Source organism: Phalacrocorax aristotelis, chromosome 6 (genome assembly GCF_949628215.1).
Source record: "Phalacrocorax aristotelis chromosome 6, bGulAri2.1, whole genome shotgun sequence".
Classification (NCBI taxonomy): Eukaryota; Metazoa; Chordata; class Aves; order Suliformes; family Phalacrocoracidae; genus Phalacrocorax; species Phalacrocorax aristotelis.
Window position 1 is genome coordinate 47,760,354 of NC_134281.1, and position 27,923 is coordinate 47,788,276.

A 27,923-nucleotide genomic window follows, 5' to 3' on the forward strand; every position below is an offset into this window, starting at 1 on the left:
CCTCAGAAGTATAGCAAGCTGCCGGTATCAGAAAGCCCAAATGGAAAAATGGTTGCTTCCAAGATGTAGTGAAGATTAAAAACAAACAAGTGGGGCTGGGAGGTAAGAGGGAATCTTGCTCTATAGTCATTTGCCATTTCTGATTTTGCATATAGCTCTGCAGTGTCATTTGATATGTGCTTCAGCATAACTTTACCAGAAGATATTTCTGGCCTTTTGCTTTACAGTCAGATCCCTTTGCTGGGCTATTAGGTTGAAAATGCAGTCAAGTATTAACATCGAAACTGTTTATGTAACCTCCCACTGCATGGAACCCCTCCAAAATACCCTGCAACTGAGGGAGGGAAGGGGAAGAAGAGGATGAAAAACAAGAGCTGTTTAGAAATAGTGCCTGCTCCGGGATTTAAATAGGTCAACTCATTTCAATAAATAGAAGTTAGGCTGTTGATGTATGCCCATCTACTTAAACTTTCATTGAAGTTCACTTGAGCTGCATTCCAACAGAGACTGTTGGTTGTTAGAGACGAGAAAGGCATTGTTACAGAGGACTTAGAGGGAAGAGGAAGGAGGAACAAAGAAATAGCCAGGCAAGGAGATCATACAAGTATTACACTTTCAGATTCCTGGTGGCACTGACAAGTGTTGATAACTCTTTCAGCATCTACCTTCAGAACACTGAGTCTCACTTTCCCATCCTGCCCCTGTGTTTGTCCCTATAGGATGCTTGCATATGGCATAAGTCTCAATGTTCCTTTTTCCCCTTTTCTGGTGGAATATATTTAATTTGCTTTGAACAAGAGCAAAATCAAATCCCAGGGCCTCTGAATAAGGGGGAGTTATGGAGGGGGAATACAATGAATGTCTTAATCCTGTGTCACCCTGTCTTTGAGACACTGTGCTACATTAAATTGATTTTGCAAATGAAAGCTAAAAGCTAAGCAAAAGCCACCAATCTATTTTGCCTAAAGATGATTTTAGTGCTCTTTATGTTCCCCTAAATGACAAACCAATTTGTTACCTGCCTACATAAACATTTGCCTATATTAGTACCAGAAATGTTTTATTTTTATTAGCCCAAACTTTATCTTTTTATGAAGACACAGGGGCCCAATAAAATTAGTGTGCAAATATAATACCCAATTTGCATTTTTCCATGGTCAGCAGAAAAGCTGAGCAAAATCAATTTGATATTAGGTCAGCATATACATCAATAAAGCATACGCACACACAGGACCATTGTAATGGTCTCTGTAATTTCTGTGCTGCCAGAGTAAAGAGATTAAATAATATTAAATGCTCCAAAATAGCTTTGCTTTTAAGAGGAATGTAAAAAGAAAGAGAGACTTTGGCATAAAATGGGCAATAAAGGATAATAGTTGCACAATCTCCAACTTTAAAACATTGTGATGATCTCAGAGGCAGGCTTCCTGCTAAATGGCCCCAATTCAGCAAAGCTCTTATGCCAACACTTATGTTTAAGCACATTTTTAAACACAATAGAAGTCCATCAAACAAATCACCTATTTAAGCACCTGACAGAGTAGGGCTAGAACCTGAATGAAAGTCCAGAACTTGAGAGGTTTGGGTCCAGTTTTTAGCATTACAGGCAGGACTGTTGCTGGATAGAAGGTCCATGAACAAGTGAGGCTTTGCTAAACAAAAACCCTCTGTGCTCCACATGGGACTATCTAAACATGGTGGTAGTTAAGGTGATACTGCTGCCTCCCTTTCAGTGTAAAAGTACATAGGAATTGGTGTCTGACTTTCAAAAACTAGTCCAGTCTTCATTCATCTCTCTGTGGTACAGATAGCACCATTTTTAGCTTCTGTGCCACCTAGTTTCTTTGTACTGATCAAGCCAACTATAAGAAGGCAAGAAAGAAAAGCGTGTGTTTAGCCAACCTCACCAAGTCCAGTGGGATTTGGTAGTGACCAAAAATGGTGTTCTTTTGCACTGTGGATTGCTGAGATGTTGCACTCTTACCTGAAATGACATTTGTAACCAGAAGTAACAAAAATAAATGCAATTGGGTGCTAGTCTGGTCTCTTAGGAAAAGCCAGAGTGCAGTAAATGCTGCTTGGATTTGATTTGCTAGAGCAGGTTAATGTGGTAGAGACTAGGCAGTCAGGACAGCAATGACATCAGTGTTTGCTTTCAACATGGATGTTGCGGTTCTGTTGGACACAGACAAGCCAAGACAGCACAGTGAAGTGTAATGCAATAGAGTTCTTTGGATTTGCTCTGTGGAGTCTTTAACTCACAGGGTTTTGAATATAAAATGCTGGCAACAGCACACCTCATACTGCAAAGTACCTGAGAAAGGAAGACAGCATGGAATTTGTTTGCAAGAGATACACATACATTTTCATGAAATATGTGTCTATTTAAATCAAATTACTTTTTAGGCATATGTTTTTAGGGTGATGGATTTCCATTTCTTCTGATTAGAGCCTTCTGGTCTTTTACAGCTGGGGTGAAACGTGGGAGTGGAGAAATGCAACCTTTTCCTAGTACCTTGCCCCAACTTTGAAGTCCTCTGCAGAGGAGTGGAATTCACTCCCAAATTCTCCTGATGGGTGCCCTTTAAAGGCTTTCTGAAGTAGACTTCTAGGGTCAGACTTGCTCTTCCTTTGTACTTCATCAGCCTTAGTACTAATCTCTGAACTTGTATCACTACTGTACCATGGCTACAAGACTTGAAGAAACCACAAACTGTAATCTCTGCAGTCTGCTTCTGGTCTGACATGGTAGCAGAAAAGATCCTGGATGTTGAGCAAAGTTCTGCAGCTCAGTTCTGTTACAGCAATTAAATTTGGAAGTGCAAATGGGATTCCATAAATGTAATATTTCTGCATGAAATTTCTAGATACTTATTACTAAGCTACTACATACAAATATTGTCATTTTCATGTTTTTATAGTAGCATAAAAATGAAAATTGAATGAAAATGACAAAGTGAATTTGCTGTCTTCCCATGAAGGTTTAGATTTTGATCTGTCTTGATTTTTAGTAGAAGCTGTTTTCTCTGGGACTTTGTTTTAGTTGCACTAGTGTAATATGTAACAGAAAGTGGAAATTGCTGTGTCTCAGGTGAGAGCTGGTGAGTGTTGCCAGTGGGATTGCTTTAAGTTGTTGGCTTGTACATGCTGTGGCAGTAGAGAAGGACCATGTGTTGAGGGCCTAACAATGCAAGTTATATTCCGAGTGAGAGATTTGAGTTGCTTGCTTGCACCTAACTGGGTTTCCTTTCAGTATGACATTCGCTTGGTGTTTTATCACCATTGAGGTAGCTTTATAGCCAGAATAGATTTTAAGGTTAGTGCTGTTTATTCTGACTAGCACCTTAGATCTTCACAGCTTTGCCCAAGGGAATTCTCTTCTGCAGCAGAGCGACAGGATGGTGGTGGGTGAGTAGCAAGTTATGAGGGTGTAACACGTAGCGGCAGATTGTTTATGTCCCAGTCAGATTCTTAAGTCAAGGCAAATATTATCAATGATTATGGTGGTGGTAGCCTTCAGAGAGAAAAGAAAATGTTTAGTTCAATCTTCAAGATGTTTTCTGGAAGAGAAAATGTAAAAGAAATAATTCCAGAAATCTATATATTTCTTCCCTTGAAAAACACTTTTGTCAAATAGTTTTGTTTCAAAGATTGACAGCTGTGCCAGTTGGAAAGGTAGAAGGGGTACCACAACAGATTATTTCTCTGCATTTCCACAACTGGCAAAGTTGTGGCTAAATGGAGTATACATTTCTGTCATTTTTGCTTAAGTGCTTTTGGCATCTACTGAGCAAAGCTATGCACTTCTAATCTTTTTAATTTTGATTGATCTTTTAAATCCTGAAGTAGAAAGTAGATTGCAGTTTTAATGTAACATTTAAAATATGCTGTTTTGTAGTTGTTGTATCCATTGTTGGTTTGGTGGGTTAACCTTGACCAGCTGCCAGATGCCCACCCAGCAGCTCCCTCTTCTACAGGACAGGGGGAGAAAATAAGATGGAAAGGTTCATGGGTCATGATAAAGATAGGAATATCACCTACTAATTACCATCCTGGGCAAAGCAGACTTGACTTGGGGGATAATTAATTTAATTTATTGCTAAGTAAAATAGAATTGTATAGTGAGAATCAGAAAGTAAAATTAAGAGAGTTTCCACCCCCCCTCCCCGCCCCATTTTCCCAGGACTGATTTCAGCCCCAGCTCCTCTCCCTGCCCACCCGCCCCCCCAAACAGTGCTGGGAATGGGTAACAGCGTTGTGGTCAGTCTGAAACAGTTCCTCTCTGCTGCTCCTTCTTCCTCACTTTGCCCTGCTCCAGCCTGGGCCCTTCCTGTGGTCCTCCAGGAGAATCTGCTCTGGCATGGGCTCCTCCATAGGCTGCAGTGGGGCATTTGCTCCAGCCTGGTCCCTCCACGGGGCCGCAGGGGAGTCTCTGTCCCAGCGCCTGAAGCACCCCCCTTCCCTCCTCCTCGAACCCTGGTTCTCCTCAGGCTTCCCCACTCCTCTGCCTGCGTGGTGCTTTTGCCGTTCCTTAAATGCTCTTCCAGGGAGGCCCCGCTGCCCCGGCTGCGGCGCTCAGCTCTGCCCTGCGGAGGGGCCGCTGGAGCCGGCCGTGACCGGCATGGGGCACCCGGCCTCCCTCGGGCAGCTCACCCTGCCGCCCCCGCTGCCGGCACCTGGGCACGGACCCCGCTGCAATTGGCAAAGAAGAAAAGAACACAAAGCATTTTTTTTTTTTTTAAATCTTTACTACTGTAGCCTGATCATATAAGGCTTATCCTTTCTGTTTTTCTTTCGCCCTTTCATTTTTAGACTATATATAAAACCACAGAGAGAGAAGACAGCGCTGTTGCTGTTTGGACTTAGGGGAGTGTCTGGATGTGTACATACTGGTCATTCTTTTTATCACAGGATGTTATGGAGACCAAGACAAGCATGCGAGGCCAAATATATGATTTCCAAGACCAGGTTATAATGTACTGGTGCTGGATTAATGTTCATGCCGGGAGCCCAGCCTGTAAATAATGCATGACCTGCACTAGCCAGGTTCAAAGTTCCTATCTCAAACTCTTAGGTGTTATGGTGTTAAGTATGAACTAGTCTTTGGTTCATATTGGAAGCCCTTGGTGCACCTTGTCCCATAGTTCAGCTAATGAGCATCCATCTTACCTCGTATGTCCCCCTTTTTACCTGCGTTTTCAGAGTAGCTGAAGTGTGATTGAAGATGATGTGCAGAACTGAAAGCTTGTCTGCCAGTTTTGTTTCTTCCCATATGTTCACAGACCCTTGTACTTAGGCAAGGACTTTATTCACCAAAGCAACTTTTACCAGTTTCACCCATATTTAGAAAACACTACTGAATTTTCTTGGGTTTCCAGGCTGCATTAAAGGTATATGTTTTTCCAAAATCTTAACAGAAACGTTTAAGAAATGTTTACTCATGCAGGTACACGCATTCTGAAATTCAAACCCTGAAAATGACTCTTTAAAAAAGTCAGCAGGTCACACTATTTCATCCAGCCCAAATGCAAGGAAGAAATACACATGTGCAGAGTCACACGTGCCATGCGTTTGTTCTTTCTGTATGAATAACGAAGGACATTGCTTAAAGAAAAAGATTTTTAAAGGTATTGTTGGGCTTGACAAACTTGGAGAAAATGTCTGCTACATGCAGATGGACAGCCAGCTGTGCCTGTGCTCATTTGGAGCCCTGCATGTCTAGGAGGATGGGTACGATGGAGGGGTCTGTACTTTGCAAGATTGTACATTCACACTCCGCAGCAAATGCAATGGGCTGGAAACTGAGTGATGCATTGGGGATCGTAAGCCAAGGCGGAGTGAAATTTCTTGGCACTGGGTGCAGGGTGATGATCTGGTGCCCTTCCATCTCCCAAGGAAGCAGGCAAGGGAAGTCCTGTTTTGCAGCCATTACCTTATCTCCAGTTGTCTCCAAGCAGCTTTGCACTGATTCCTAAACTGGGAAAGTTCTTTTCAGTTCTAGAGGAGAATGAATTGACTAGTGATTTTAATAACAGTTACGAAGGATAAAGCATAAATAACAAAGATGTTGTAATTAAAAACAAACAAAACTAAACCACAAAAGACCTCAAACTAATCCTCGGTCCAAAAGATTTCCTAACCAAGGAGCTGTTCCAGCTGAAACAGTGGCAGTCATGTTGCTGAGCATCATTTATGTGCTGAGCCACTGTCTCTTTAAGGTAATGCTGTTTTTCGAAGAGAGGAGGAAAACTCCTCTCCTCTTGCAAAAGTGCTCATTAAAGTTGGTTTGCTGATTTATCTCCTTCCTCCCACGCTACTTAATGTTAATGCAAATGATGTGGGGTGGTCATCAACTTCTAGTTGATGGTGTTGTGTTCCTTTTTGCTGCCTCCCACTTCTCCTCTGCAGACAGAATTGACCCTACCAGCTGCTATGTTTGTCAGAGACATTCTTTCTTATATTTCTTTGCCTCTGGGGCTCAAAAACACCAGAGAGTGGTGAAGCTGGAGTATGAAAGAACAAATGAATGGCTGAGTTACAGGGTGAGCAGCTGTAGGACATTTAGAGAGGCTAAGGAAATAAAAAAGAAACCTGCTGAGATTGTCTCCTGAGAACAACCAAAAATATATTGATTATTTCTGTGGCGCTGTTAGGTGTGATTTACCATTGGGGAAACTGAGCTTTACTAAGAATTCAGGAAATTAGAAAAAATAACTCAGGTATGGTCTCGAGGACTCCCAAACATCTTTGAAATTAAAAGTCTATGTTTGGGTATATACATAATGCATCTACCTAATTAAAAAAAAAAAAGAAAATCTTGGATTTAGTTTCCAGTCTCTTTTCAGTGTGTAAACTTTTTATTTCAAAACAACAGTTTAACTCTCTCTAGCAATTGGATCCTACTGTGTTTAGTATTACCCCTGCTGTGTGTGTTCAGATCTAGATAAGACATCTAACTGAGGTCCTGACCTCTTATGGTCTTTAAAATTCCCAGAACCCATTTTGAAAAAGCATATTTTTTATTTCCTGTTTATTAAATGCAGTCACTGCACAAACACAGAAAACCTCCTGCTTGACCCATGCAGTTTGCAGCTGAAGCAAGTGGCCAAAGTAATGTGGTTTCAATACCGGGGGATTAACCCAAGTTCAGTGTAGCTGGGATATAAGTCTCCTTTCCACCTACCTGTAGTTTGAAGGGGATCCAGCACATTTTCATGCCCTTTGTGGAGAAGGTTGCTGGATTTAATCCTGGTCTCTTTTCCATACTTCATTGTTTTTGAACATGTCTTTCAGTCAGGGCAGATGCAGCCCTAAATTGTTATGAGATTAAAAAAAAAAAACAAACAAACCATAAACACCCACCTCCCAAAATCTCCCAGAGTAAAACCTAATAAGTGTCATTTGTTAGCACTTTACCATTGTTTGGCACTGTTAAGGCTTGTTTCAAGTGTAATGCAGGGTGCAATTGGCTTTACATGGTGAATGGACCCCCACTGTTGTTCTTGTCGCCCCAGGGGGACATTTATCACAAGTGAGAGAGCAATTACAGTACAGTTAAACTCACTGCAGTAAATCTTGGTTTTTAAAAAGTGAGCTAACTTTGTTGTAGCAGCATGTCATTAGTTTTGCAGCCCTTGTGCAGTCTGCTATATGGCCTGGTATGGAGACCTAGTGATGCTGCCTCCTTTAATTATAGATTGTGCTTATTTATAATGTATAACCAACTTTAATAAATGGATATGCTTTAATATTAATGGCCCTTTGTGTCCTACATATGGGACCCAGTTTAAGGATCTTTATCTCTCTTTTTCCCTCTGTCCCCTGCCACCCCCTTCTGCTGCAGCAAATCTGCGTCCAGGGGCTGAACAGAAAGTGGTGTTCATCACTGCACGAGTCCACCCCGGGGAAACACCATCTTCCTTCGTGTGCCAAGGTGAGTGTCTGCATGAAGATGGCAGTTCTGATGAGATCTAATTTCCTATCAATGCAGGCATTGGGTTTGCATAGCTTTGGGTCTGATAGAAGGCTGCGTTCATATGACAGTTTTTTCCACAGTGAGGATATAGCAGCATCTCTCACCTCTACCCAGATGCTTGCCTTCTTGGAGGCAGTAGGAATATATTACCTGTGAGACTTGTGGATGTTTGTTTGAACTTGGTCAGAATTGAACCATGGGCTGAAGCTGTCAGGAAGAACTGATAGTCACACTCGTACATATGCAATGTGATCATGTAAGGCTCTCTTGCCTTGGAAAACAGTCTGGAAAAGCTCTGAGAGTGGTTCTCTGTTAAGTGCTTATGGTTTTTTGCTGTCTACCATCTTCAGGTTCTTTTCCACCACAAAGCAATGACCCTAGTTCTCCCAGCCTCTATTAGTCTGAAGCTGCTGCTCTGAGGACCACAGCTCCCAGTGGCTAACAGCTGTTCCCTGCACAAAGCATTCCTGCTAAAAATAGAAAGCAAATTGCTCAGCTCATATTTATAGAGTTGTAAATCTCAGGCTTGTGGATACAAATAAATAAATAATCCTGGCATGTGTTTGTATAACTTCATTGTATACGTCTGAAATATTGTACTTATGGTATGTGACTTTCTGCGGTGGTAAATTGTTGATGGTGTAAATCAACATAACTTCCCTGAAGCCAAGGCAATATGCTAATTTACTACATCAGCTTGGATCTGGCCCTGCCTAGCCAATGAGTTGCATCAATCAAGCATATGCAGTTTATTACGTTGGCTGCTTGTAATGCCACAGATTGGTTTGCGACTGGCCCTGTTGGTACCTAAAGACCTTGGTGGGAAAGGTCTGGCACGGTTTCATGGTCTTCTCTGCGTGCTTCTCATCCTGGCAAGATCCTGTGTCTGGCATGTCTCTAAGGCAAAGGTTCAACAGCTGTCACTTCTGCTGTCCTGGCCCGATGGGCTAGCAGGACACTGGACTTCTTCCTGCCCACCTGTGGAGCAGCAAAGGTAAAAACCTTCCTTTAATAAAATGGTGCTTCAGACTGAGAGCAGGAAAACTCAGCGAGCTTCCCATCTCCTGTGGTGGCATAGTCAATGCAGGGCATTATAGTACACATGATGTTTGTTAATGAATATGGATTTTTAATTGGATGCTTTGATTCTGTTTGTGGCTGCTGGCATAGCCCTGTGAAATGAGGGCTGAGGCATGCTGCTGTGGCGGTACTTTGTAAATGACGTTGTGTTATTTTGATAATGGAGAGTTTATTCAAAAGGAAAAAAGAGGGAATGTGAAAAAGCGGGTGGCACGCTTAGCCTGATGAAACAACTGGATGGAAGTCATGCTCTGATTGCCTCAGAGAAACTTCATGTTTTGTAGGAAAAATTTAAAACAAAAAGAGTGGAGGAAAAATAAAAAGAAAAAGGAGGGGTCAGTCTTGGAGAAGCACATCAGAAACTTGCTGTGACTGCAGTTATAATACACGCTTGACTCACTTGGAAATGTATGGATCTGAAGGCACTGAACTCCTCTGTGCATTGAGCCATTCTGCCCAGCGCAGATGAAGCTGCCTTGTGTGTATAATTAGTGTCAAGACAAGTAGAAATGGCAAACATTTCACGGCTATTGCTGCATTGTTTCTAGCATTGCCAAATGTGAAATTGGGTGCTTGCTCCATCTTTGGAAACTTCTCTGTGGGAGGGACACGAGAAGGGACAAAATGGACCTTGGGCAGTCAAGTGAGGGCGCAATGAGGAATTTTATTTCTGGAGTCTTGGGAAGCATTTTGGCAGTTAGGTGTCACAGATTTAATAGCCAAATGCCAGCCCAGCGCACATGGAACATTTCAGGATTTTTTTTTTAGTAGAGAGATTTCTTCTTGCATCTTTGATTATGCTCAGCACCTGAAGTATTAAGATATGGAAGCTAATCCCAAAGATTCCCCAGGTGCAAGCAGCGTCTCGTATATGGAAGAGCAGAATTGTGACTGCTGAGGCCTGGAGAATGAGCCCATAGGGGAATAAATAACGAGTTACAAGATTATTTTTTTTTGTTCTTAATTTTTTCTTGGGTTTCTTTCATTCAGTTCAGGCTCTATCTTCCTCTTTAAAGCTATAAGCTCATAACTAACTCCTTACTCATTTTTCTACCTGTCTTTGAGCTAGTCAAGTCTCTTCCTGCCCTCTTTGGCCTGTTTGCTGCTAAAGATAGATAGCTACGTGTAGTCCAAACACCAGCTTCGTGGGGCCTGAGAGAAGGTTCATATTACATCTTCCATTTTTTGAGTGTGCAAGATACCCTGATGAGAAGCAAGTTGTCTAGCCTTGATTCATCAGGATATGCTTAGTCCTGACTATTGGTCCTTTGTCCTTCACTTTACCTACAGATTAAATCTAAGCAAGGATCTTTGTGTTCCTGTGGCAAAAGACCATAAGGTCCTCTCACCCTTCAAAGTTGTATTGTTTCTGTGTCATCCTTCTTTATATCCCATTATGAAGAATCCATTAAAAACGGAATTTGGGGTACAAATACCCTGTATTCCTGTAGACGTACAAGTATTGTAAACTTGGATACACGCCTCTGTCTCCTTACAGCTGTGGAGTGCTTGCAGTGGTAGCCAGACCTCCCTAGAATCATTAGGCACCTCATCCAGCAGTTAAAAACAAGTGCTATAATATTTCACACATGGTGCAGCTGCTGAGCTGTAGCTCACTTCCTTAAAAGGCAGACAAAACCCCAGAGGGCCTCTTCATAGAAAGATGGATTAAGTACCTTTTGTTTCTGTTTTGGTCTTTTAAGAGTTATTACGATGCTTCAGGTTAGCCTTTTTAGGAAGTTTTCCTGATAATTCTTAACTGCTTGTTGTGAAGTTCAGGAATAGAGATGGAGAGTTAGTCACCAGAGAATATATTTGCATGAGTCCCCTTTACATCTAAAGGTAGGATGGTTCTCTCCTCCTCAGACTGTGACAGTCATGAGCATTTTGGGGATGAGTAAGCAGGAGTGGGGTTTAGGATGAAGAGGACTCTGTTGTTTTCACTTTACTCTTATAGATCATTTTCTAACCAACTGGAATCACTGCCACTCCTGGAGGGCTTCTATAGTGCAACACAAAACAGGGTGAATTTATCTTACAGCTTGAACTCATCTCTCATGGGTTGTTCAGATTTCTGAGGGATCTTTCTGAAGCTGTGGTTTTAGATTCTTTCCTTAGATATTTTTCCTCATTACCACCACCCCCCCACACCCCCCAGTGTTTTCATTTGAGAAAATGTATGCTCTATGCTATTTTCTGTTTTCCACAATATATACTGTTAAGGCAAGTAAATTATTAACTCTTACAGACAGGGTCGGATGTCAGATAATGCCTATACATGTATGTAGTGTGTACAAATATGTGTGTGTAAAATCTGTACAAGTCCCTTCCCTCTAAACACTGGTGATAAGCCAGCTTTCTAAAGGCTTGGATTTTATCCAAGATCTGGCAATAGGAGCATTTTTCCCCCCAGTGTTCTTACAGTCTTATTTTCCTTCCTTTGGCTGCTAGATTTTATTTTCTTTGTGGGAGATATGCAACTGTCCCTCACTATTCATGTGCATGGAAAGTTCTAAGAGACATGTGGTGACCACCCTGTTTAAGTTTGTCCTGTGTGCTTTGGCTTTTGCCAGCAGTCAGTCATTGCAAGCTTAAGCATGTCTAAATGTACTTAGACATGTACTTTCCTCATACAGTTAGCATGTTCTATTAGCAGGATGTCATTTGTCATCTTTTTAACACATCCACTAGTGTGGCATCCACTATGCCATCTAAATGCAAAAATGAAAATTTGTACCTTAAGCGTTTTACTTCAGTATAGTTTGCCAGGCTGGGAGCCCGGGATGGAAGACCCAGTGCAGTGCAAGAGGGGAGGGAGAGGGATCCCACAGCTGGGTTTGCAGATGCTGAGCATCTTGTGCTGAGTGTAATTTGACCTGAAGCTGACCTTGAAGCTTATGGGCTGAATAGGGAACAGCCATTAAAAAGAAAATATAAGGAAAACAGACACCTGGGACTCCCATCCATAAGAAATGGAGCAAAAATGACTTTTCAATCAATCTTTTTTCATTACAGCTGCTTAAATGAATGCTCCCTCGCACTTCACTTTAAATCAGATGATATGAAATGAAAAACCAGACAACACTGGGCAATACCTCTTGGTTTTCTGTTAACATTCTTGGTTTGAGTTTTTAACTCCCACCCTCTTGCCAGCAGAGGACAGGAAAAAGAAAACCTGAAATATTTTGTGCAAACTTTGATTCTAAGTTTAAAGACTGGGGTAGAAGGGGGCAGACTGCCTGAAAAGAAGTCTCCCACTAGCTGTCTTAAGAGTCCTACTGTTTCACAGTAAGTCACTGGGCTAGTGGGTCATTGAACTTGCTCTCTATGTGACCAAGGTGCTTCACATGCTATGAAGAATTTTATTCCTGGACAGATTCCAAGATGGCCTCTTAAAACTGGTGGCAGTTTTCTAGTTCACTTCATGGAGGCAGTGCCTTCAATTCTTCAAATTCAAATTTGACTTGCGGAAAAAATTCTTTTAATTTGATCCTGCAGGATCCCCAAAGGATTTAGTAAGAGTGTGAGTTGGTTTTTTGTTTTGGGCGGGTTTTTTTAGTTGTTGGTTTTGTTTTGTTTTGCTTGTGGGAGAGGCAGTTGTACACATGAAAAGGGTCATTTTGAAACTTGTTGCTCCTACTTGGAATTTCAGGCAACCTCTGTCTTTTATTATGAAGAAAAAGAAGGAATAAACTCTTGGGGTTAAAAGCTGCTTTTCTGCTTTCTTCACTAAGCATAAATCTTTTGAGCATTAGGGCATAAATGATAGTAACTGAAAGATAGGACAGGGCATGTTTTAAATGCAAGAGTAAATGCCGCTAATGAAGCCTATACATGTGAAAAGAACCTTTCTGAAGTAACAGAGGTGATGGCCTTGTTTAGCTGTTTCCAGGGGACAAATTTATCCTAAAGAAATGAAGCTGAGTTCCGTAGGCATTGGTATAGGATGCTTTTGGTAACAGCAGCTGTATTGGAGAAAAACACTGAACCCAGAAAGTGCCTGTTGTGGTAGTGATTGGGCCCTCAGAAGCTTGAGGGCATCAGCTGCCAGACTTCATATCAGACTGAATTTACATCTGAATAAATGCATGGGAGGCATTGGTTCTGGTCTCACTTAATCTGCTGTATTCTTCCTTCTAGCAAGACAAATCATCTTCATTTCTCAGCTATGTTTCCTATCAGAGGAGGAAACAAAGTAGGATTCCATAAAGAGTAGGGATCTTATATATGCATGTTTGTTATATTATTGTAAAGTCTCAGTTCTGTCTTGTGCGCCAAATGAAAGAGACTGGAAGCAAATGCTTATGCTGTCCTGACTACTTCTAGACTCAAAGTGAACATCTCCATATGTACAAAGACTTAGTTTGTCATTCACCTTTGGATGCAGGAGGGTGCTCTGTCTTGACCATGCAGCAGGCCTGTGAGTGCTGTCTGATGCAGGAATGCCCTCTGGGGGGGATGTTGCCAGTGTTTCAGTTTGTGGGCTGCATTGCTAATGCAGAAGAGACCTGAACTAAACAGAAGCTTTACTTTGAGTTTTATATTCTCTTGCCACCCCAAAGGTACAAAACCACAGGGCTTCCATTCCCTTTCAATACTTGTATCCTTCGCAAACCTCTTCTGGCTGCAATCTATAGGAAAATGCACCTGATATTGCACACTTCCACCCTATATGTGGCTGATCTTGGTCAAAAAAAAGAATAAAATCTTTCTATAAAATGAATGGTATTCTGCATGCACAAAGATGATCTGCATAAGTTGTGGCAGGAAAGGATGGAAACACCTGTTCATTTAGCCACATCTTAGCACTTACAAGCAGTGAGGGAACATGGTGAACAGAAGCTGCAGTTCATGGTCTCTTTTATAGGGGTTCAGGAAGCCAAATGATGAGAAGCAGACAAAGACAACAGAATTCAACAGCCCAACCATAAAATGAGCTGCAGGGCTCTGTTAAAGTTGTTAGGCTGCATTCATCCTTCTCACTAAGATTTTTTTTTTCTTTAAGTGCTCAGCTCCTAAGCTTTAATACAAAGGGAAACACACTCTCCTTGACTTCTAAAGCAACATGAAAAACACTATTGTCTGTCCCTTGTAAATCTCCTGGATGGGATTTTAGTGTGAAGTATCCCAGGAGAGAGAGAGGTTGTTCTGAGAATATAAAACATCCATATTGAAGTAATGGAAATAAAAGCTCCTCTTAAAATTGTGTTGATGTAAATAGACAGTTAGAAGAATTTCTGCTACCCAAAGCGACACTAGCTGTTACAAGATACCACAGGTTTTGAATCAATTCACTATGGTGTCATGCAGGTACGAGAGGTTACACACCTGGTTTCCTGAGCTGCAGGAAATTTATAAGGAGGTTAAACTTCTCTAACTATAGAGTCATGTGATTCACTCTCTTACCACATACGCATTCTGGATGTGCCAGGGAAACCCTCCACGGAAGAGGAGAAGGTGTGATGGTGGCAGGGGTGGGTAGAGGGGTGTGCAGAGGCTGGGGGCTGCAGTCTGCAGAGGGAAGAATGAATCTCCAGAGCTCTAGAGACCTGGGCTTCCTCTGAGGGAGGAGTTGTCATCTGTGGTGAGGGCTGTTGGGTGGCTGGGAGACCCCTTCCCACCAACAGCAGAAGCTGCTGCCTCATCCCTTCCATCCTATAAGTAGTAGCGGGAATGGAAAATTGGACTTGCCAGGGAGGCTCACACTGCCCACCCCACCCCGCCCCCACCCCCAAGCCTAGCCCTGCCTGCTCACCTTGCATCTTCTAGTAGGAGGAATGGATCACTCCTAATCCCTCATCCCTGGGACAACAAGGTCAGCTTTGCCTACGCAGCTAAGAAATGTCAAGTGGTTTTGTTTGATTCGGTTTGCCCTTTGCCCAGGGCAGGCCTTTGACTACCTCTGATTAACTAATCCTCTTTACAGTAACCTGAAGGAGCCCTTGGTCTTCAAGAGGGAGAATTGAGAAAGGCTTCACTATACAACGGCAGGCAAATTTACTTTGTCTCTGCGTGGGATTGCCCAATTAATCTCTTAAACGTACTGGTTTTGCAATGTTTCTTGACTGCTCATACTTTTGAATAACGTTAGCTTAAAGATAATTTCCTTCAAGCCCTAACCAACCTACCTCTAGGGCAACACACGTCATCTTCGTAACAGCACACTGTGACACTTTGCTGATGTCTAAGGATAGGAAAAAGAGAAAATATTGATTCAGCTGAACTTCATGGTCACTTGGCTTTCCTTAATATGGCCTGTTTTTCCCACTAAAAATTGCAGTCCAAGTGGATTTTGAAGATACTTATCCATGGCTTCCCAGTTATTTGGCCAGAGACATTTTCTGTGTGTATTGTTCTGTATGGCCATGGGCAGCGAGCCCTGCACTTCTAGGGAGCAATAATATACCCATGCAACAGATCTTCTCTGGGCCTACATGCGAGAGCAGGCTTTCTGGAAGTCTTAGGTAGTACGTTGCTTGTGGCATCGCCTGCTGAATCTGTGGCTGTGCAGCAGTCCAGCTGGCCAAGAACATCCAGTGTACTGTGCATGTGAGCTTCCCCAAACTGGACTTTGCATGCATGGGTCAAACAGTGCTGGAGCATCTGTTGCTAGTGGGGAAATCCCAGGCAGAAATCTTCAAGTCCTGCCCCAGCTGATTTAGACCAGGACATGAATATGCAAAAGTCAGAACAGGGCTGTAAAGACCACAGGAAGTTTGGGGTTGTTTTTAGATCTCACTTGCATGGCTCTGTTATTAATGGAAAAATAAATGGCTCCTAGTAACTAACCATCAATAATTTCAAGGAATCTAAGTTGTGAGATGAAGCCCTTTCTGTAAGTGCAGCAGTGTGCGAGATCTGTACTGATCAAGCTGCAGGTGTTGTAGTGGTATGTCAGGCTTCACAATTAGGAATATCTTCTAGTTTTTATATTTTTCTTTAAGCCTTTTCCATTATCCTTCAGTTGTGTCCCAGCTCTTCCTCACAAGATATTAATCTTGCTGGTCTATTGTTTCCGGCTTTGTCTTCTGACCCTTTGTTCTTTACCTGCCCTGGCTCGGTTCAGCTGAATTGATTTTTTTAAATTTTTTTTATTTTGTTTTCAGTTCTTTTGTCTCTGAGGTGCCCTGCACTTGCCTTCTTGCTCCTTCTGCATTGCTATAGCTGCTGCTCTGAGGAGCTAGTATTCACGTGTGTCTAGGACTTGGCTGCTGGAAACTTTTCTTTGACACAAGGGCACCTGGGTGAAAATCCTCCTCTGCCCCTGCACAGATTGCTCACATGCTCTGTGTGTCTGTCGCAAGGTATTGTGTACATCTTTATAAGAGGCATGTCTCCTTGACTTATGCAGTTTACTGAGAAAAGGGCATAAAGCTTGTTTGGAGGGTAAGAATTGGACTGAGGATGAAAGAGGCTCCTGCCCCAGACAATAGCCCCTCAGAAGTTGTCTTTGCTCTTTCAATGCAGTCCTGCTTCTCTGGACTCTGAGGATATAGAGAGGAGGGGTAATGAGGCACATGGCCCAGCCAAAAGGGGCCACAAATTCTTTATCATTCCTGCTTCATTTTATCTAGGAAGAAAAGTAAGCAGGAATTGCCTTGCTGGGACCCTAATGCATTGGAAAACTTCTGTTAAACACTTTGTAGGCAGGAAGTGTGGATTTAGGGTGGTTTTGAACAGTGACACAGAGCTGTCTAAAAAGTCGCCCTCCCTAGGATAGTTGGTTCCTTAGTGACAGATGTAGCTCCTAAGTGACAATTTCCAGATGTCCCCTATAGTACTAGTTCATGGGTCAAATTACTTATTACATGCTCAGCAAATGGTAACCATTCCCTGGTATCCATGCTCTGATTTGGAGGTTACGGTTTTAGTCTGCTGCTGTTAAATGTAGAAGATAATTTGAGAGAGATGAAAAATAATTAATTTGTGTTTTTTTAATGCCACGGATTTTCAAAGAGAATGCTTTATTTGAAATTTCATACAAGCTCACTTTTATTTTTCTCTTATTTCCCTTCCTTTTTTTCCTTCTCTCCTCACTTTTTTGTCACTTTATCACTGAAGGAAAAAACCATGGGGGGAAAAGGGAGATACAAAGAAAGGTAAAAATCTGTCTCAGTGTTCAGTTAAAAAAAAGAAGGAAAGCAAAAATTTGTAGGTCATCTTATGACAAAGTTTCTTCAAAATTTTCAGCCAGTGGTACAGCATGTAGGCAACATATTACAAAGCTGGACTCTGCCTTATGTTATGGTCAAGCATAAGCAGGTCTTTGGGTGACTACAGAACAGATGTGGTGCAGACAATGACAACAGGGCAGGTTCTTGTTCATCAGGGCCTCCACCTACCCAAAACGAGCTATTTCTAGCATCACTGAAAGACTTCCATTTTCATGGTTATTAAATTTCTACTGCCATGGTGGCACTAATCACCACTGCAGCCAATCTCCTTACAGACATCAGTGCTTGGTGTCATAACAGCAAAGTGATAACAGAAGGATGGCTAATTCCCTGGTACAGGAGAAGCCATTCAGCCTCACTGAACGTTAACCATCTTCTCTCAAACAGGAGAGAGTCTGTTGCAGAATCAAGAGTAGAGTTGAAAAATGTTGTGACCCAGCCTTCTCCTGGATACCATCTTTCCAAAGTTGGGTCTGTCTCTTACACCTGGGGAAGAGCAGGGACCATCAAGCTGCACAGTCCAGGGTCAGAACTAGAAATCCCTTGGAAGAGAACCCCTAATTCACTGCAGGCAGGTTGCCTGCCCTGCACTGGATACAGCAGTGGGAGATGACTGCCACCATGCTCAGCTAACAGACCCCTCTGGTGGCTTTGAAACAAACCCTTACTTTTGCAGTGTGCATGTCAGTCTGGGGTCTCAGTTCGTCCAACATGTTCAGCTCTGCCTTCTGATGTCTGTATCTTTCATGCTGTAAAAGAAGCTGTTTATTAAAGTTAAATTTACATTTAAGATGTTAAGATTCACTCTGATTATTCAAGGTAGAAAGTTAGACAGTCTTCACCCCTGGTTACATATGAACTTTTTTCTTCTTGGCAGTGTTCCTGAAGGCCAATGATATGATGGAAATAGCACCTTGACATTAGCTTACGTGGTCACAGTGCTGCCAGAGTTTAAATCCATTGCTGCAAAGTGCTTGGGAAGAGCTTCTGTCTGAGGACTTGCAGGCACTTGAGAGTTCATTTGCATCTGAGGCAGGCTGTGAATGTAGAGTGCAACAGAACATTTCTTGAGCAATTCTTATTCTGGAACAAGAGCATCTTGTTCCTTCTTAGTTTAATATGCTTCAAAGTAGATTCTGCAATAAGACTGTCTCCAAACAGAATTCTTTAGGAAACAGTGTTTTTTCTTCTTCCCAAAACAGCAACAACAAAACCCCTCAATGCTTAGAGAAGCCCTGAAAGTTATATCCTTCTAACTTCCTCCCTTGTGTTCTTCAGATGGAAACATGTACTTATACCCTCTTGGAGAATTTTACCTCTTCACAAGTAGAGATGTCAGGAGTCTTATAAGTGACTTTGCCTGAGTGGAAACAGGCGAGCTGCCTTGCACCTTTTTAGATTATTTGAATGGAAGGACAGGAAAATGCTGTAAAAGCGAAGCAGTATAAACTGCAAACCTAGTAAAGTGGAAATCAACAAAGCAGCCAAAAGGTGCCATTAAGCTGGCTTAGTGTAAGTTTTCACATATAAAGAGTAACCAGAAGTGATCACTTCACTTGTCTCCACAGGAGGAATGAAGACAAACAGTTGTGCAGGTTTCCTACAGGGACAGGCTGTCAGCTGCCGTTGTTAGTGTCTGGGGAACACACGTATGTGCCATCTTTGTATAGGAATGGCAAAGCAGCAGCCCCAGTAGAGGTGAGCAGTTGAGGTTCAGTCCTGAGGAGTGGATACCTCAGCTCTCCTCTTCAGGTGAGTGGACCAAACTTCTGAGCTGGAGCACAAGAAAATGCAATGGGTGCTTTTTCCTGAGCTCCTCTCAGCTCAGATTCCCACTTTGTTCTGAATCCCACACGTGTTTCTTCTTGAGAGACCCAGAATGTTAGGGTGCCACATCACCCATGGGAGCATGCTCTTCTTCCTTTCCAGCAATATGTGTTCTACTTTCATACTGGCAGCGGGTCACACCAGGAGTCTGTCTAGCTGAGCAGCCCACCTGTTACAGTGGCCAATAGCAAATGTCTGCAAGTTATTAAAGGTCAGGGCAAATTAATAGATATGCTCCCCAATATACTCTTGCAACACTCTACAGCTGAAGGAAACTGGAAAGGATGGTTGTGGATGACTGACCTCCCATAGTGTCCCTCTGGTCTCTGTATCACACAGATTTGTGTGCCTGCCTGGTTAATAACTGTTGCTTCTGGGTCTCTGCTTGACTCAGCAACACATTTGCAGAGGTTAGAAACCATTTTTAGAATGTGTTTAAACATACATATTTTTCATTTCTTCCCTAGCATTATTTATGTAATGCCCTTTTCCTTTTTCCATTATGTATTAGATTTTCATATGTAAATGTATTCTCCATCTCACTGCAGAGAAATCTACCTTTTGCCTTCTTTGCTTGGGCTGATCTATCCATCTTAAGACCTCTGTAGTTCTTATTGCTACCACAGTTAATGTCATAAGACTAAAACCACAATGTGGCTGTTTGCTTGTGCTTACTGAACATGCAAAACAGCACTATATGACAAGCCCCCAAGGGAGGTGTTAGGTAAAACTAGTCCATTCTTCCATTCCCAGTGCTCACCTTTGTTAAACTAAGCACACTGAAAACCCAAAGGTTCCTGGTACCCACAGAAAGGCACTGCTGCCAAGTTGTGAAAAGGTAACTCTGGGCATAGGGAGTGCTCAGAGTCCCGGTGAGACAATTCAGCAAAAGGTTTGAAAGGAGAAATGTTGTTGTCTTTGGCTATTCCTTGTAGTGCAGCAACTTTTAGTGGTTTCCCAAGTAGAACAAAGCCTGCTTAGGTTCATAAAAGAGTTTCTGTTTATCACTTATAGAGCTCTGCTGGGAATCTTTTCCCTGGTGCAGGCAACTTTGGAAACTGTACAGTTGTGGTGCAGTCTGCTTGCTGACCCTGAAAGGGTTTCAGACCTCCACGTGTCCAGTTGTCATGGAGGGGAAGAGAACAGTAACCTTCCAGGCTCTGCGGAGCTCAGCCTGGTCCTGGGTGGAGCAGCAATAACATAATGAACCAGATTCTTTTTCCCCATAAGATTCTTATAGCTCTAAATCAAAAACCAGAGAATGAAGTGGTTTAGTTTATTTTTTTTTCCTTCTTTGCTAGTGCTGTGTGAGCCATTGGTGTAGAGCTGAAACTCCTCTGTAGGGCCATGGTGAAACGACTGATGTTTTGTAAGTTAATAAGGATAGCAGGAAACAGTGCAAAGATGCCTGAGTTAATTCTGCCAAGGTACATGCCTGCTTAACTCTGGTTGATGCATTCAGGATCTTTCTACTCTTGTGTCTATTTTTCTCCCCTTTTGCAATCAAGCCACTTTTCTGGGTTGCAACCCTCTTGTCTTACATATCAGGGAAAGTGGGATCTGCATATTTCTGTTCAATTCTAAGGCTTAAATCTTAGCTGTATTTAACATTAGGTAATTCTGTAAAAATTGAGGGCCATAATCCAGCAAAGGTTTAGAGCTGTCTGGAGGACTCACACTCATAGGAAGGACAGACTTTGAATAATAATGACCAAATGCATCACCTTCTGGAGCAGCATCTTTAGAATGATTCTGATAAATCCCAAGGAATTCATTAATAAAGCGAGATCATCTGATCCCCACAGTGTTTCTCCAGGAACCCTTTTGTTTCTTCCCAGGAGGAAAAGAAAGTCATCATCTAGGGGGTATCGGTAGGCTCATTTTGATGCAAAGAGAACTCCAAGCTACTTACAGCATATTAGGAAAATTAAAGAAAACAAAGCCAACCAATAAAGCCACCCACTCAGTCTGTGCTGTGCACTGAATTTATGAACCCTTCGGGCAATCCTGCAGCAGCTGTATACTCCTGCCGATACATCCTCTCTTTGACAGCCTGACACGTTCTTTCAAGTCAGTTTCACAGGTCTTTGCTATTGTGTCAGTTCTACTGGAGAACTGTATGACTGCCCTCTGGGTCTGGAGGAGATTAGTTTGCAGTTAAGCAAGCTCCATCAGCCATCAGGGTAATAAAGTGGCTGAGGTATGGGCTCATCACTGCAGAGGTCAGGAGGCAGTCTGCTCCCCTCTGTTCAATCTTGCTCTTTTTACCAGACAATCCAGCCTTGGCCTCATTCTTTTCCGTTACATTGGTCCAACTTTTTTAAGCTAGTGGGGATTTCATTGCTGTAAGGAACAGGAGAGCCAGATACCATGAAATAATGGGAGAGATTAACCTGCTGTACCACCTAGACTCACAGTGGGTACCAGGTGCTGCTGGAGAGAGTGTATGGGTCCCATGTGCTCAGAGCTGCAGTGGGATGAGGTAGGTGGTGCCACTATCACCCTACTGCTTCTCTGACCAACTGTTCAAGTAGCCTGCTGCTGCCATGAACCTCCAAGCTTGATGCTGTTGAGAATCTAGCTTTTTTCTAAAGTCTGAAAAGACCCACAAACCAAATCAATGGCATCAAGATGAATCCTAAGGCTATAAATTGCTAATTCCAACAAATGAGAGAAAGGGTCAAACCGCTAGGTTCCTTGGTGTCTCCAGCTGTTAAACTGCTAAAGCATCAGAGCAAATCTTAAGGCATGCTAGAAGACTCTTTTACCAGGACAACATTACATAAATAGGTTGAAGGCAGTCTTTTGTAACGAAACAGTTCTTGTGGTCTCATCTCCTCATCTGCTAAGGTCTATTTAGTAATCTTATTTTTTCAGACAGGACCAGGTGCTAGCTAGAGTAAAATACCTGGGGAACTTTCAAGAAGGAACTAGACTTGCCTTCACAAAAATGCTTAATTGTCTCTCTTTTTTTTTTTTTTCATTGACAGCTGTAACAGGCAAAATTCAAGTACCACATATTACCCTACCCAGGTGATCCTGTTAGGTGCTGAGCACTCCCTGTGGTTTGTGGAACAGTTTCAGTGCATCTTGATTTTGTTTGGAAGAAAAGAAGGCAGCAGAGCTGGGAGTACTCAAGTCTGCATTTCTGAAGCAACCAGCAATACTGGTTGTCTCTGTTATTAAAAGGCTTTCCATCTTGACCTTTACAGGGCCAGTTTTTAGAAAGTGCTTATCTTTAGGGCAGAGAGGTGAGGGAATGGACTGTCAGTGGCAGCTGGGTAAGAATAGAAAAGTTTCAGAACTTGCTTAACACCAAGAAAACCCTTTTTGTTGCTACTTGCCACATTTCCAAGTGCCGTCAGCATCAACGAGATTCATGAGTTAGTTTGAAAAATCCATCTGCTGGTTTTGGCCCCAAAGATGCTAGCTTTGTTGCCCTGAAAATCTGGCCATTGCTATCTCAAGTTGAATATACTAAAATAGCAGACTTTGGAAGCAACCTGCCAAAAATCAGCAGTGCTAGAGACCAAGACCAAGCATTCTGGCTCCTGGTCCCACATCCAAGTCACTGGGAATGCCAACTTTAATTATGTTTTACTGGCAATGTATACCTATATTTTTGCAGTACTGAATCAGGATGTTGTGCTCCAGCCCAGCACCAGCAGTTACATATCCTTCAAAGCAGATGTGAATCTTTTTATGAGGAAAGAGCCACAGCTCATAAAAATACATAGAAAATTCCAAACACTCATCACTTACCAACTTTTTGCACTGAATTGATTCTAATTCTAGAGTACTGATTTGTGGCTGATTCTATTCCAGTCATATCGATTTCTTTACACAGTCTCCCTGCTTGAAACATCTGGAGCACCATGGTCTGGAACTCTTTGGCATTTTGAGGCAATGTTTGCATGGTCTAAATGTAGGTATCCAGCAAAAAGAGTGGGATAGTCAGTGCACATGAAAGGTAGATGGTGTAAGTGTACCTTCTTTGTGTGAAAACAAGGAATATAAATGTAAGGAAATACATTTACAGGGTGCTTTACATCCCAGTCTGTCCCATCCGTTCTTAATCAGCAGACATATTAAAATGGGCAAAAAGTTCTGCTTGGTGGTATCATATGGTCTATCTTATTACCCAGTAGCCCTAGAATGTTTTATTATGGCAAGATGTTCCTGAATCCTTGAATTTGCAATCTTAATATTATTTGGGTCTGTAATGCAGAAATGTCACCTGTATCCATACAGTAGTGTAAGAAGGATTTTTATAACTTTTTTGGGTGCGCTGGAAAGGAGTTGAAATGTTGGGGTACCAGAATGGCTCTATACGTAATTATTTTATTATAGAGCTGTGATGTAGTAACTCAACAGCTACTCCCTGTCCTCACAAACTATGGTCTGCTGATCTGTTTAAAGAAGCCTGCCACACACTTGTGGTCTTCCAGCGGACACTTCAGTCCCCTCAGTTAGATCATTACATGCAAAATAATATATCTAAGAAACCTGGAGCCGTGGGGTGGAGGTGAGGGGTTGGGACGCCCTGATCCAGTTCAGAGACTGACAGAGTGATCTTCCTCTCTTATGCTGGCAGAACCCATTTGGGAGGCTCTTGACTGCTGTGCCCACCTCTTGCTTCCTTCATGCAGATTTCTGTTTCAGCCACACTGAATGCCAGATTAATTATTGGTGGAACCCGATGCTAACTGGAGGAGAGAGGGAGGGAGAGGACAGGAACAATAATTTTTTAAACGTTCTTTAAATCAATTACTGTCTGAGCTTACCATGCACATTAAAACTTGAGTTAAAATCCATAGTGCCTTGCTCTGCCATTTTAAGTGTTTGTTGCTAGTCATTATCAACTCCTTTGCATGCAGCCCCTACAGCAGAAGCACAGTTTTCTCTGGAGCTGACATTAGCACTGTTTCACTGGGCTGGCAAAATGCAGTGAGCTAGTGCATTCCCTGGGAGACTGGCTGTTTTCCATTTATTTCACTGCTCTGGAAACAGGCCTAGCTGTAATGGCCTAACATATCTTAAAACAGGGAAATTACTAATTCAAGTCAGTGAGCATATTTTCATTTTAAAAGAGTAACAAATTAAATAAACTCCATGTGTTTTGCATTTGAGACCTCAGTGTTTCATCTGCTGTAATCTAATTCACCCATTCATTTCCTGCACATTCATTTTATCCCGTTATTTGAGATTTTCTTGGCTTTTAATCCTGTATTTTGAAGAGACATAGAGTTACAGCAGAGAAAAGATGAGAAAGTAAACGGTAAATAAAAGAACAAATATTCCATAATATAGCTTGATGTGCCTCTAATCAATCTGCTTATCACAGCTGAATCCTTAGTTAGCTGTGCAACTTTTCTGTCTCAAGTTGATTTAAACTTCTTTAAAAATAGGTGAAATGGGGACATGTGTTCAATCCACCAGCGACCTAACTTGTTTTTTGTTTGTTATGTTGTGGGTTTTTTTAAACAATGGCAGTGAGGGTTGCAGAGAAAAAACAACTTGAAATGACCACAGAGGCCTAAAGACTTTTTGGGGTGCTTTTAACCAGCCACACTTGAGTAACGAGATCTTACTCAGCGCTGAAAATTTTACTTGTCTAGTTGGGGATACTACCATAACTAGTAACGTAACTGGTTCATCTACCACATCCTTCCTAATGCTATCTCACCTGCCTTGGTTGGCTCCTATCTGTTTTGTCATGGGTAATCATGTTGTTTAGCTGTTGTCTCATTTGGGAGCTTCCTGTCCAGGGGAACCACTGGGAAAAACTGTTAACTTCTCTGCATTTTGTAAGAACTTGATTGATTTACATCACATGGCATCCACAGGCATGTGCAGGCCCCCTCTGAGCCTATCCTGGGGAAAGGTTGGATGAAATTTGAGCATCAGCATAGAAGAAACAGGAGGAGCAGAGACTGACCTGAAAAGCAGGATCTGATGAATACTCACTAAAGTTTTTGTGCATGGTACTGCATCCCTCTCTGAGTGCAAGCAATTCCCTTGCACTTTTGTGTGTACAGAGGATGACCAGAGAGGGAGTTAATGAAAAATAGCCAGTGTTCTGGATCTTCCCACTCTCACTTAATTGCAGTAACTACTCAGACAGAGGCATATGCATGCAGATATACATCAGGTTTGGCAACAGAAAACCATTGACTGATATACTTCAGGCAGCAATTTTTCCTTCATCTAACACTGTAATTAGGTACCTGTTTCAGTTTTGCAGTGCTCCTTCATCACCCAGATTATTTTTACAATTTCGATGAAATAAACTTTGTTTTTGCCATGCAGTCTAAAGGGACCTTAGGAAAGACAAGGAAACCAATTAATAAAGCATCCCAAATCTATAAATTCCTTCTGTATTGATGTTAGAATCAATGTGCATCCCCCTCCCCCAATAAATATGTTTTGAAAAAGCATATAAAAACCCACTTGAGTTTGGCAGTCTGTTTCTACACATTAAGAGGAGGAGCAGCACTGTAAGAGGGAGCAGAGGCAGCATTTCAATGATCTTGTGCTTATGGATCACTCCATGTGATGATCTTTTGTGGGAATAATTTCAGTGACAGCGTGGTGTTAGATCATGTCAATAACCCTGCTGTGAGTCAGCTCTGCTCATTTACCACCATTCATATACTTTTTTTTTTTTCCTTGCTGTTGTGTTGATCATTGGAAACACTTCAGGCTAAGACATTATTGGATCATTTCTGTCTGTTGGCCTGTGCTGGGGGCTGCACTGCAAGCACGGGTATGCATTCTGTAGAGTCCATGCTGGCACAACAGTGCTGTGACCTGTGCTGACTAGGGTTCAGTGTGAGTGTGACACCTTTCCCACCATGCTGGGGTGGAGAAGAGTTTCCACCTGTCTTTTTCATGTTTTGTTTTGCTGTTTTGGGTTGGTTTTTTTCTGCAGCCCCATGAGAAAGGGCAAAGGCTGAACAGACAAGGGCCCCTTTGCCAAAAGACAGCCCCTTAACAGACAAATGGTGGAACCGGAGTGGCTTGCTGTTGTTTACTGCTTGTGCTGTACTTGTTCTGTGGGGATAGAATATTGTAGCTGCTTGGCTCTATCATCTGATGTTTTTTTTCCACCATCCCATTAAATAACCTCTCCAGAAAGCCCAATTCCATATTTTTGCTTTCCTATTCTCCACAAAATTATAAGTATGGTGTCTTTCACATTGGTTTCAGTCTCCTTTAACAGAACATTTCAATAGTTTTATATGAGCATAAACATTCAGGACTCCCTTGTACTTGTCCAATGAATATATCCTGTTGTTGTTAAAGCCTAATTGTTACATTCTCTTTAACCTGCAGGCTATGGTGAGCTGACTGCAGGATACCAGCAGCTATTCAGTGTCAGGAAATGGGTCTGAAAATATAAATCACTTATTTCTTGGCGTATACTAGGCACAGTACAGGATATGTTTGCATTAATAGTTGCCATATTGCATTAGGGTCTATGGTGAATTAGATTTTCAGCAATAGAAGCAGGGCAAATGTATTATATAGTTATACAATTAAACATATTGTCAGACTGAGAGTGAAAAGATGTGGTAATGGAGAAACAGAGGATAAGACAGGCATTTCTGTAGAAGGCGCAAATGTGGAGAGGTCATGTTAGAGGCAGCAGGAAGTTTAAACAGAGTTTAAGGCAGTAGCCTGGGGAAACACCCAGGCAGAACAGTGGAAATCATGTGAGCAGAGAAGGTTTCTTTGACACGTTATGGGGGAGGGAACGATCAACTTGCTTGTGAAGCACCAGTAATTTGAGCTGGATTAGAGCAGGCAGAGAGATGCCACAGGACCTGGTGCTGGAGTGGGTGAGAGGTGCTGAGCTGCAGAAAGCAAGAGAAATTTAAGAAAGTGTATTTAGCCTAGAGAAAGAATAATGACAGAGAAGTTACTCGGAGCAGAGGAGATTTGGTCTTGATTTAGCACAGTTTCAGTGAAGCTGCATTTTCCAAGAAAGACTGGTAAAAATCATGCTAATATTCTTGGACCCATTAGGACTGTGTATCTAATGACTCACAGTTGTCAGCATTGTTTTCCCTTTTCCCTTGTTTTAGATTCTTTCTTTCCTTTCCCTGACAACTATGAAAAGCTCCTTGAAGTTAATGTAAAGATTTTGGTTGATTTTTAGTAGGCTATGGATAAGCCTTCTCTTATGTCATGGGTGAATGCCGATTTCTGAGATGTTCCAGTTCCAGGCAGCTTTTTTAATTGCATGCTATTATTTGAAAAACAGTGATTTTAATTACCATCTAGAAAGGATGATATGAAAATAATCTATATTGTTTTGCTGCTTTTAATTGGAGAACTTTTCCATACTCTAATGTGCCTGAGTAGGCCCATTCCATCATGTTCTCCATTTTATTTTAAAGTAACTTGAAGAGCTAATACTTAGTTATTGGGCTATTTTCCTTGATCTCCAGCCACAGAGGTTTGTTTTTAAATAATACTTGTCTTATTTTTCATAGCTGATGTGACTGATTCAGATTGAATTATTTCATTTGACCCAAACTGGGGCTGAGGTTCGAAGATCTAACCAATCTGTGGGCAGCCCTTTTTTCTTTAATAGCAGACTAATTGGCAGACCAATTAATCTGCTCATCTGTGAAGAGAAAATTTATAGCGATAAGTAGTTCTATTTCCAGAAGTCATTCTCTAAAGTAACATTACAGTGGCCTTGTTTACTTCATGCCCTGCAACACGATCCAGTGCTTCAACAGTAGCACAGGTCAATTAGTGGACAAATTAAGCAATTATTAGCCACTAACAAGGGTGACTGGCATCATTACCCTTCCTGTTTACCAGCAAACTGTTATTTTAATACAAAGATCAACAAA

The 27,923-nt window shown here is 42.0% G+C and overlaps 1 protein-coding gene across 1 annotated transcript in view; it reads left to right on the forward strand.

Annotated features, from left to right (window-relative positions):
- Positions 1-27,923, forward strand: part of AGBL4 (AGBL carboxypeptidase 4) — a 991,536-nt gene that overhangs the window by 748,980 nt on the left and 214,633 nt on the right. Inside the window, exon 7 of the mRNA XM_075097666.1 lies at positions 7,844-7,933. Coding sequence (XP_074953767.1) covers positions 7,844-7,933 — 90 coding nt within the window. The remainder of the gene's footprint in view (positions 1-7,843; positions 7,934-27,923) is intronic.